Raw genomic sequence first — 11,916 nt, 5'->3', positions numbered from 1 at the left:
GTATCAACAACTCACTGCTTTTCAATTTATTGTCTGACAATCTTTATTAATTAAAAAAAGTGTGCATCAAAGTGGCGTTAGAAAGTGCATGCACAATACATCGTCCTCCCACGCTGCCAACAACATTATTGTTTTGGGCAGCACAGCTCCATGAGCTTTTCAGGTCCCAGCTTCTCCTCCTCCTCAGCCTGCTGCACTAAAACGCTGTGACGGGACTGCAGCGATGACAGCTCGGACAGTTCCGAAAGCAATCTAAAATATTTGGAGGCAATACTTTCAGGGCAATTCGTAGCTAATTGAATATATATTATGTTTGAGTACTCACCCAGGCAAATGCTGACGCATCTCCTTACAGTCCCTCTTGATAGCTTTAAGGCACTCCAGAATGACCCGGTTCTCCTCGTGATTTCCATCTGTGCATTCTCTCAGAAGCACCTCGCTTTCCCTCAAACAAGCCTCTGCTTTATCTAGAGAAATCAATCATGTGATTTACTTACCAAGTTTTGCATAGAAAATATGAAAATACACAAAATACGCCACCAACCCAAAAATTCTCGCGAGTCACCGGCAATGTGGAAGTTCTTGACGGGCAGAACGTGTCGGGTGGTATCTACGGCTGAGGCCAAAGTCTTGTAGGACTCTGTGAACGGTTGGACAGTTTCTAATGCTGGAGTCAAAGCGGAAATCTGTTGGGACAACCAGAAGGTGCATTGTGGTAAACAGGTCAACACACAATAAAAACAAGGTTCGATGCTCACACAAGTGATTCCTGACCTGCAGATCTAAAAGCTCATTGGCCTGTCTCTGCTTCTCCAAGAGATGGTACTGGCGTTTCTTGGCTATCACCTTGCTGTGCAGCTCCTCCTCTTCCTCCATCATGTGCAGCAGCCTCGCCTCTGCCTCGGGCTTCAGCTTGGCCATGTTATGCGCCATCTAAAGTCAAGCATTTTATTTTTGCCACCCCCTGGAAAAAAATCCCAACCTTGAGCCACAAACTGTCCAGCACTCACCTTTGCAGTGATAAAAGCCAAGGACCACGCTTGCATCTCGATGCAGTTCTTGTCATCTTCGTGGTTCCTCACAGTTTCGTTGGCACTTTGGGGCACTGTTTTATCTTCAAGGTTGACCAGTACACCGTAAGAGGACAGTCTCATTTAGAAGGAGAACGAGGAAAACTCAGTTTACCTCCGATGACTGAAAAATCGAAATCAGGCGGCAAGACTTGTCCGTCAGAGAAGGTGGACTGCAAGACCGTCTTTCGTAAGAGCAAAGACTCATCCTGATGTGACGCCTTGGCTGAAAGTGGGATTTTAATTAACCATCACAGGCAGGCATCCGTTTTTAATCGACTAACAAAAAAATTAATAAACGTGATTCTCAATTATAGTCTCAGAAAAACAGAAAAGGAAATTTCTTTGTACTCATTACATACACGTTCCAGAAGCGAGCGGGCCCATGGAGCATTGTGGTGGGGTGCTTTTAGCACGGCTGGGTTTAGGCTGCGAGAACTTCGGTTGTAAACTTCCAGAATCATTGTTGTGGGAATTACTCTGTGGAAGAAATTTGAATTAAAATTAGAATGATCAAAAAACTTTTTGCCTGTGTTTTAAATAATCACATCATGTATTTGAGAAAAAAAAAAGTCTGTTGTATTACCTTTGAAAGAGACGACCTCTCAACCGCTTGCATGTACCGAGATGGGACAATTTTTGCTAAATAAGGAGATTTTTTTTTTAAATTAAAAAGTGGAGTCAAGGTGCCACTCAAACGGTATTAAAAAAATGTGGAAGGATTTATTACATACACGTTCCAGAAGATGATGGACCCATGGAGCATCGTGGAGATGTGCCCATTTTTACCTTAGAAGTGCTGGGTTTAGTTAGGACGTGTCTCTGTGGTGAACTCACACATTCAACGTTCACCGGGTTACTCTGTGTGCAGGGGAGAGGAAATGTCATGATAAAGTCAGAAATGTTTGTTTATTTTTTTTAAAACATTTGTTTCTATATTTTTCTATGAAAATTTATACAAGGTAATACCAGAGGAATTATCTTTATAAGTGAAAAATAGACCATGTGCAAAACTTTTAGATTATGCTAATGTAAAAAAAAAAAAAGATTAAAAACAGAAATTGATTTGAATTTAAATTCATTAATAAAACTAACCTACCTTTGAAGTGGAAGTCTTCTCTGCAGCCTGCGTGCATCGAGACTGGACAATTCCATTTGCTAAAAAACAAAACAAAAACGTAAACAGACATTTGTAGAAGGCTTGTAGAGACAAATATCCTAATACAGTCTTACTCAAGACGATGTGTGCGTGGTATCAAGACAATTACGTGCAAGTGTAACATGCCATATTACCCAAAATTACATCTGAATTAAAATTACAGACTTCGATATATTTCAGCTAAAACCTACATTCGGAAGCAGGTTGAATGGGCTTCTTTGCAGTTGCATTCTTGTTGATTTTATTAGGGCCGTTTCCACTTCTTAAACTGAAAGAAAGGGTTTACAGAAATTCGTGTAACTTGGAAATCGTTAAGCATAATAAATTGATTTTCTTCAGTTAAAACAAAATAACAACAACCTTTTCACGTCTACGGCAATAGTTCTTCTTCTGGACGCCATGTTTTTAGATTTTCGGAAGAACCCGCCCTATCCGTTAGATTTATACGTCGACAGGAAACAAGAAGCATGCTTTTCGTTCCGCTACCCTTTGTCGGAACCTTTAGTCTGTGACACGTAGATCGTGTTATCGTTAAACACATAAAATATTATTCACCTATTTATTCAATATTAATAATGATGAAAAATAAAAACATAATATATAATTTGACATGCACCTTGTAAACACACAGGGAGTATTCTGTGTTTAAAATGTTTCCATTTTATTGCACTTTGGTGACCTATGTCAGATTGTATACAAGTAGAAATTATTGTTCAGAAATTACTGGTTAATGGTGCTTTTTTTCCCCATGCACTGTTATCATTGATCCGGTCATCCGTTTAATTCCCACGTGTGCATATCTACTTAGCTACTTCTCAGTCCTCATGCACTGTATGCTTTCGTGGAAATGTGTGTTTGTACGTTTCTTAAGGAACAAACCAGGTTCTGATCCCCACCTGTCTGAGCTGTTCTGGGCTAATATGGGAGACAATGGTAAGACAGCGGGTGTGGGATGGGAGGGGTCTTGAGGAAAAGAATCCCGAAAAGCCCTTCCATCGGCAAGTATTGCGACAAGTTACGTTATATTGGAGAAACTCGGCTCTGTACGACATGAAGATGACGACACGTATGATGACTCACACTCTGGAACTGGATTCATCTTGACCTTTTACAACTTAATGAATTTCAATGATAAAGGTTGACCATTTATGTAAAGGCCGAGGTATCTTTCAGCACCAGGCAATGCCCCCGCCGCCGCTCATTGAGGCAAGCAGAGTTGATGAAGGACAATATTCTATATTCGGGACATCTTGTAGATTGAAACTGGGGTCAAAAGCACCCAAATTGACCATCTGACAATCATCTGGTTCCTAATAAAGTGACCTCTGGTTGTATTTGATTTAACAATCCACACCCATGGCTGGCCCCTCCTCCTATTGCGGTAAATTACTCATCACTGCCCGGTCTGCTTGTCTGGTCCACATAGCCTTCCAGGAATGCCGGCTTTATGCGGGGAAAAACCAACCGGCGGTCTTTTCGTCGCCAGCCGAACCGCATTACGCGGACCTCGTCATCTCACAAGAAGCACAACCAATCCATTTTGATGTTTAGTTCCAAACCTAAAAAAAAAAAAGCACAGCTTTGGTCAAATGGCTCGCAGCTTTCTTTTCCACCTGATACACGTGGCGCTCATTTCCTAATATTGTAATTGGCCAGCTTAGCCTGGTTGGACGTCACCTCATTCTGCACGGACGATTCTTGGGGGGGTCAGAGGGGAGTTCCCCTGGAGGCGTTTGTCCAAGCAGAAACTACAAGTCGACTTCAACTATGTCAGTAGAGGTCAAACTCTGATGCCGACCAAGGCTGGACAATTTTTCCGATTGGCATAGAATTGTACTGTATTAGCAATTATGGTCGAGCCCTATGAAATCTGCCTAGCAACAGGTATCACATGAGTTGGGAAAAGTTATAAAATGTTATGATTTTAGTTTTTAATCAACTGAATTATATTCAGGGGGTGGGGGGGGGGATGACATTACCCAGACTGGTTCTGGATCAGCTGTGTGAAAGTTTGCACATCACAGACACGCATCATACAAGCTAAGCATGACTATGTGTGTGTGTGTATGTGTGAGAACCATGTGCAGTGCTTTAGCAGGGCAGTGTAGCGTGCAGTGCAGAAGCGGTCTAGGCGAGCGCGGCCCCCGCTCGGCTGGTAATCCCCGCGTTTTCAGGAGCCCTGGCCCGTACTTGATGGGCTTGAGCAAGAAAAAGGCCGCGCTCTCTCCTGCGTTTCTCGCCATGTCACTCTCTCACTCTTTTATTCAGCCTCTTTCTCTCATGCTCCCCCCCCCTCCTGTCCTTGTCCCCTGAAGCCACTTTTTCGAATGACTGGCTCCCAAGTGTTAACTCAGCAACTTTTATTCAGTCATCTCTTGTCCTCTGGTTCGCATCACATGTCAACAAGTCCTTTTAGGACGAATACTCAAAGTTAAATTTGTGATTTCTGGGAATTTATATTTTACTGGACTTCATGGAGACTCTGGGTCAGTCAGATGTGCAGCAATGAATGACTGCTAATGGAGGGAGGATTCAAAGAAAAGCAAATTGGCAAATTTTGTGTCTCGATACTACATACAGTATACTCCGATATCATTCAACAATACCATACTGCCAGCTCAAAGTAACATAGAGATGGCTGGACCCCCCCTCCCGACTCGACCGCTGCTCATTCAGACAACACTAAGCCCAGCTAGCTACTCACAGCCAGTGGCTAACAGCTTCAGACAGGCGTGGGAGCAGGACCGTATCCAAGCAGGATCTGCCCCCAGAGCTGCCAGGTCAGCCAGGACAAACAGGGGCTCAGACCAGGAAACGGGCCCTCTGCCTCGGGGCCCGAAGCCTCTTGCTAATCCCCCTCCCATAGCACCCACACTGGAGCCTCCCTACTGCACCTCTGTACTCCCTCTTTCAATCCAGTTACTGGCAGTTAGTTCACAATTTAATTTGACCAGTCACAACAAAAGTGCAACAGATTTTTAACTTTATAATTTACTCCAGTTCACAGGTGTTTTTAACATATTTATTTGGCATCACCAGTAGTGTAATAGCGAGCTCAAAAGCTAGCTGGCTAACGATAGCATTCAAATGCTGTAATACATAACTGGTGATACAAAACTACTTCATTGGAGTTGCAAAACAATTTTCAAATAATTAAATATTGCTCAGAGAAATTGATAGTCAGTTTCTGAATATGGATATCATTTAAATCAGCGATCTGCTTAAGTAATCAATTAATTAGAATAGTTGTGGCCCTGCCCCATTTAAAGGTTGTTGTCTACATATCAGTTGTGTGCGGAATCATGTTTTCACTCGAAAGTCCAAAAGACAACATGTCTTGTCCCCGAGCAGAACACTGTTTAACGATCACTTTCGGAAAATGAAAATGAAATGGAGTGATATTGACTTTTCTTCCCCAAAAGCTTTGATAGCTCAATTGCTTGTTTTCAGTGGCTTGTTATTATTTTTCAATTGCCGTATTGTCTGTCATGTTTGCAGTAGCACGGAGCAGCTCTGTTGTTTCTGCTCTGAGTATACAGACGCCATGCTGGGAGAGCAGCACAGCGGGAAGGACCTTGAAGTTGAAATGCTACTTTACTTTATATTTCCATTCCATCACCTTTATAAAAAACTTACACGGACAAAAAAAAAAAAAAAAGCATTTTGAACAATTTGTGGTTTTATTGTGACAATAAATGTAAAAATGTCTCTGGCAATTAAAGGGTAAGAAAATGTATTGAAGTTTTTTTTTATTCAGTGCAGTAGACCACAAGTAAACTGCAAGTGCAATTTTAATTGTCAAATTAATATTTATTTTGTTAATACTCATCTAAAGGCATTTTTATAATAGGCTACAGCATTTGGGTGCCAAAAACGACATCTTCCAAATTAGTTCCATGCAAACAAACAGGTGAAAAACAGATAAATAATGCATTAAATATGAAATCAATGTGCAAAAAAAAAAAAAAATTGGTGCAGCTGCAGCTTCGTCATCAGGGAGCTAGTTGCGTCATTGCTCCCCCCACCCTTATAAAACTGTCAGCGCCTCTGCATCTCACCTGGAATGACACCCAGCACCCAGCACAAGAGGACACGACACGGGCTATTTTTCTAAAAACTTTTTTTTTTTCAAACATAGACCACTTACTCTTTTATTTTCTATGAATCTCGCAAACTACTCGTACTACTCTGGCATGTGCAACATGACCGCAGAGACGCAGCACTCTCCCGCAGAGGTCAGTCCGGTGGTCCTGTCCCCCAACGTCAGTCTGGACTCTCCGCTGCCCCCCTTGATGCTGTCAGGCCGCTCCAAGGACGGCGTCCTGATCAAGTCGGAGCCGCGAGGGAACAGTCCGGACGCCGAGGACGGGGTCGTTTTGGGCCAGACGGATCAGGAGCACATGCCCACCGGTAGCCGCCGCAGGAAGAGACCGGTGCAGCGGGGCAAGCCCCCCTACAGCTACATCGCTCTCATCGCCATGGCCATCGCCAACTCCGCCGAGAGGAAGCTCACACTCGGCGGCATCTACAAGTTCATTATGGAGCGCTTCCCGTTCTACAGGGAGAACTCCAAGAAGTGGCAGAACTCCATCCGTCACAACTTGACACTCAACGATTGTTTCGTCAAGATCCCGAGGGAGCCCGGCAGACCGGGCAAGGGCAACTACTGGACTCTGGACCCTGCCGCCGAGGACATGTTCGACAACGGGAGCTTCCTGCGGAGGCGCAAGCGGTTCAAACGCACAGATGTGAGCACCTACCCGGGCTACGTCCAGAGCTCCAGCGCCTTCACGCCCACCCCGATGGGAAGGCCTTCCTACCCGAACACCTTGTACGCGGGGATCGGGTCCGGGTACGCGGCCTCCTCCCAGCACCCGGCCATGCTGCATCACTACCAGACGTCGGCCGGCGTGTGCCAGGCGCAGCCGCGCATGTTCAGCATCGACAACATCATCAGCCCGCAGGCGGTCGGGGAACTCAACCCACAAGCTTTGCAGGGACTCGGCGGGGGAGACCTGGCCGCTATGACCTCCAGCTGCTCGGTAACCGGGGGAGACCCTTCGGCCTGCTTTCAGACCCAAACCGTCAACCAGTCCGCCAACATGTTGAGCAGAAACAACGGAAACATCTCCTCCAATATCTCCTCCAACCTCACCCCGGCGTACCCTTACTCCTCCCCGGCATCGCCTCCCAACCTGGCCGGTATGACCCAAACCGGGTTCTCCCCCGGGAGTTCTCAGGTGTACTGCCCGGGCAACAGGCTCTCTCTGCCTTCTCTGCGGCCGAGCTCCTGCGCGGAACACACGGAGCAGCTCCTGGGCCTCTCGGGCTCCATGAACACTTACAACAACTCCTACATGAGACAAGCCAACTTTGCATCGGGACTGGAACGATACATGTGACAATCTGGTTGAAGAACATTTTATAAGGGATTCCAAAATTCTCGTTATTTTATCGTGATAGTTTGACAGCAAAGGATTAAGCCGTTTGAGAAAACATTCCACTTTTTTCCAAGCCATTCAATTTTGACACATTCCTTGACGTCTTCTCGGGAAAATCTGTTTTTTTTATTTCGATGTAAATACGTTTCTATTTTTGAAAAAGTGCAGCAGTCTGAAATAAAGCATTTTTAACCTAAATGGCGCTCCACTTTTCACAGTTTCATTACGTAGGTCTACACAATTTTTTTATTGAATAGAAAATATTAGATTTGTTTTGTTTAATTTACTATACGGAGTGTATTCAACATTTAAGCCTAGACGTAAAATAATAACACATTAAATAGCATCTCCAATATACAGCGGAGTGTCAATACAATTTCCCTTTGAGAGATCAGATTGAGTATAATAAATACAAGACTAAATTTAGAAAATAATAAAATGTATAATTTTAGTCCCAAATTACTGTAAAATCTAGAATTACACAATTTGATATGCAGCACTGATTGCATATAGGAGACCCGGATTCAAACCCTCAACCTAAAAAATGTCAGGTGGGTGTCAACAGTCCAGCCCGTTTGTTATCGTGGTTGTACTTTGCAGGAGTACACAAATGCAAAGAGCGGGTGCTAAAACCCCATTTTAGTTTCTGTGTCAATGCGCTGCGGGCTTTGTTGCTATGTTCCTTATGAGCAGCAGAGAGCGCTATAACCTCACAAACCTAGGTTTTTGAAAAAATAACGCACAAACGTGACTGGCGTTGAATTTATGAGCATACGAAAAAATACCAAATTTAAGCAGAACAAACTTTGATCAATAATGACCGCTAGATGGCGTCTGTCACTTAAACTTTGACACAGGACAAGTACTCTTGCCTTGGTATTTCATCCTACATTTATTTGTGTGAATTCATGTGCACAATAAGAAGCCATGAACTGTACCTGTCCCCTGGATGAATACATAAACATGTTATCTTAATTCTGTGAAATGCTGAAAGGATAACAAGTCAACAAATGTAGTTAAGTATGGGCCGTATATAGCCCCCTCCACATACACACACACACACACACACACAAACACACACACACACACACACGTACACACACACGCGTGCAACGAATACTGTCATTTACTTAAAAAAATACATAAATAAAATTAAAACAAGGACAAACTATCTATGATTTGGAATTTTCAAGGTAGTGATGAGGCCAGGCAGGAATAGCACAAATCAATAAAATAACCTTATAAAGAAAAAAAACGTAATTAAAACGAACCAAGTATATATAAAAAAACAGTTGTCAGTATTAATTCAAGCGACAGAAATTAATAATGATAAATCTGATTTAGTTAGTGACACCAGAGCAATAATAATAATAATAACAATAATAATAATAATAATAATAATAATAATAATAATAATAATAATAATAATAATAATAATAATAATAATAATAAACTTTGAGTATTTTGGTTCACAAAATAATTCACATCAAATCTGAAAGAACTGATATTTTCCAAATGCAACTACATTCAACATTCGTTAAAATCTAATAATACTAAAGTGAAATAATACAAAATACATTGAACAAATTAAAATGCTTTTGTTGCTAACATGCGTCTTCTCATTCGGTTTAATTACATTTATTATAGAAAATGTTACGAGCAAAAATACATTTCACTGCAATCAATAACACATTTGGACTAGTCAGAAACGAAAAAACAAAATCACTCTGTGTCCGACTCTTCCTTTCTCGTCATGCGCGTTCAAATGAACGTTAAAATATCAATGGCAAGTTATGATATGTAAATTTGGCCCAGTTCCTCTATGTGCGTCAGTGATCACGTGACCAGGGTGCTCCTATAAATGCGTAAAGGAAGCGGAGGAAGCTAGTGTGGCTCTTTGGTTGGATCCCTACATATACCTTCCTTAAAATTTCAAAATTTTATATTCTTAACTTTGAAAAACAACAACAGTGTTAAGGGAGGGCAATCGATGATCTGTGATTGACTTGTACGCCTGGAAAAGGAGAGAGCGAGAGGGAAAGAGAGAGAGCCGAGCAGAAGTTTCCTGCTGGTTGACACTCGCGTCTCCAGAGCTCCGGGAGACGCCAAAGGCTGCAGGTCCAACTTGTTTTCGTCCTTTCTAGAACCATGCGTGCGTTGGCTGCTGGACGACACGGGTGCAGCCAAGTTCTGGTGCGGTTCTAAAGTGTCGGTGGGGCTCTCAAGAAGGAGAGGAGGGGTTGGGGGTGCACAAGAAGGATGACTTTAGGGACGGATATGTCCGACAGCTCTGCATTGTCCGATGATGTGGACATTGACGTGGTCGGGGGGGACCTGTCCGTCGGGAAGGACGGCAAGTACCTGCACCACGACTTCAACCTGGACTCCGATGATAATTACTCGCAGAACGCAGAGGAAGGGGCGTCCTCGCCGGGTTTGAGCAGCTCCGACTGCCCGGCCGAGCAGATGGGGCTCGGCGCCGAGTCCGGGTCGGTCCTGGTGGGTGATAAGGCGAGAAAAAGCGCCTTGGTGAAGCCCCCTTACTCCTACATCGCGCTCATCACCATGGCCATCCTGCAGAGCCCCAAGAAGCGGCTGACCCTCAGTGAGATCTGCGAGTTCATCAGCAACAGGTTCCCCTACTACCGCGAGAAGTTCCCCGCCTGGCAGAACTCCATCCGGCACAACCTCTCCCTCAACGACTGCTTCGTAAAAATCCCGCGGGAGCCCGGTAACCCCGGTAAGGGCAACTACTGGACGCTGGACCCGGACTCGGCGGACATGTTTGACAACGGGAGCTTCTTGCGCAGGAGGAAGCGATTCAAGAGGAACCAGGGCAACGAGATTCTGCGGGACGCCGGGGGATTTCTCCCCGGGTTCGGATACAGCCCGTACGGATACAGCTACGGACTTCAGCTACAGAACTTCCACGCCGCGCACAGCCCGTACCACCCGCACCACCACCCGCACGCGGGCGGCTCCTTCCCGTTTCCCAACGCGCCGTGCACCTTGCCCTCGCCCATCTTCCCCGCGACGCCACCTCCCATGCCCGACCTGAGGAAGCCCTTCTACCCGTCCCTGGCGCCTGTCAAGACGGACTCGAGCGCGCCGAGTCGACCGTCCTTCTCCATCGACAACATCATCGGTGCGGCCAACTCCGCCGCGTCGTCGTACAGCGCGCAACCGGGCGGGCAGGCGCACATCCTGGCCATGCTCAGCCCGGCTTTGGCCTCCGCTTCCAACCACTTGAGCCTGGCGCAAGACTTGTTACAGCCCGGTCCACACGGGCAGACTTTCCCCAGCAAAAACTTGAACACTTGCCCTTTCTGAAGAAAAAAATTGCCCCTGAACTGAACATATTTTTATTAATAAAAAGCCAAAAGTGGTGTGCTCCTATGTGAAGGTAGGCTGAACATTATTGATGGGGGGGGAAAGTAAGTATTGTGCTTTGGCTCCTTAAGAAGGTTTATTTATGCTTTGTAAATAGGTGCATTTGGGAAACAATAATGATCCGTCCAAATAGGCCTTAACACGGCCTCCATTTTGTGTTATAAGCAAATTAACAGTTAAGTTAAACGTGTCCCAGGGGTTAACATTTTTACATATTTTCTGTTTTTAAATAGCGTGGTGGCACATGAGACAGACAACTCAGGTTTTAAACAGAAAAGCAAAACAGCATCACCGCTAAATCTCCTGCAAAAGTGATTTAAAAAAAAAGTTGTTGGTTTTAAAAAAAAAAAAAAAAAAGCACATTACCCCCATTCAAACTTGTTCCATGGTTGTATTTCACATACGAGTTTGTCATGTGTTGCCAATAGAAAAAAAGACAAGTGTTCATATAGGTCATTTTTTGGTTGTAATGACAAAAATAATAAATGTTTGTGGATTTGAAAAGAAGGAAGAATCTACTTTTAATCCTTTCATTGGAAGAACGTTAATGTAATTTTCTGGTGAATTGTGAGGTGGAAGGGGGGGGGCGTTCATTCATATACACATTTCATTTAAATATGTCAAAAACATCAATGGGTGTAGGGGCCAGCATTCATTTGTGTTTCTTGCTTTACAAAAAAAAAAAAAAAGAGAGAGACCCTTTTGCTAAAGGGCCTTAAACTCCATACTGAGCAAAACTTGGTGGTTTGTAATTGAAAGTGGACAATATCCCTATAAGCGCTTTAGATTTTGTGGAGCGAATTAAGGGGGCTTTCGTTGCTAATTTGTAGCAGCATTTTCATTGGGGCTCCTAATC

At 44.0% G+C, this 11,916-nt stretch overlaps 3 protein-coding genes across 3 annotated transcripts; 2 read left to right on the top strand and 1 right to left on the bottom strand.

Moving 5' to 3' along the window:
* Positions 1-18: 18 nt before the first annotated feature.
* Positions 19-2,694, bottom strand: haus8 (HAUS augmin like complex subunit 8). The gene is made up of 12 exons (XM_049724503.1): positions 2,590-2,694; positions 2,421-2,497; positions 2,170-2,228; positions 1,805-1,931; positions 1,657-1,712; positions 1,433-1,550; positions 1,186-1,296; positions 1,011-1,114; positions 775-933; positions 545-686; positions 326-467; positions 19-252 (listed from the first exon to the last, which is right to left on the bottom strand). Exons 1-12 carry the CDS (start codon positions 2,628-2,630, stop codon positions 126-128), a joined length of 1,263 nt encoding a protein of 420 aa, XP_049580460.1. The 5' UTR covers positions 2,631-2,694; the 3' UTR covers positions 19-125.
* A 3,695-nt stretch (positions 2,695-6,389) lies between these two features.
* foxe3 (forkhead box E3) lies at positions 6,390-7,782 on the top strand. The gene has a single exon (XM_049724532.2). The coding sequence runs from the start codon at positions 6,390-6,392 to the stop codon at positions 7,629-7,631; it is 1,242 nt and encodes a 413-aa protein (XP_049580489.1). The 3' UTR covers positions 7,632-7,782.
* A 1,761-nt stretch (positions 7,783-9,543) lies between these two features.
* foxd2 (forkhead box D2) lies at positions 9,544-11,578 on the top strand. The gene has a single exon (XM_049724631.2). The coding sequence runs from the start codon at positions 9,930-9,932 to the stop codon at positions 10,998-11,000; it is 1,071 nt and encodes a 356-aa protein (XP_049580588.1). The 5' UTR covers positions 9,544-9,929; the 3' UTR covers positions 11,001-11,578.
* The last annotated feature ends 338 nt before the right edge of the window (positions 11,579-11,916 follow it).

The sequence above is a fragment of the Syngnathus scovelli genome, chromosome 10 (assembly GCF_024217435.2).
Source record: "Syngnathus scovelli strain Florida chromosome 10, RoL_Ssco_1.2, whole genome shotgun sequence".
Classification (NCBI taxonomy): Eukaryota; Metazoa; Chordata; class Actinopteri; order Syngnathiformes; family Syngnathidae; genus Syngnathus; species Syngnathus scovelli.
Note: the sequence above shows the minus strand (reverse complement) of the source record. Positions and strands in the feature narration are given on the sequence as shown.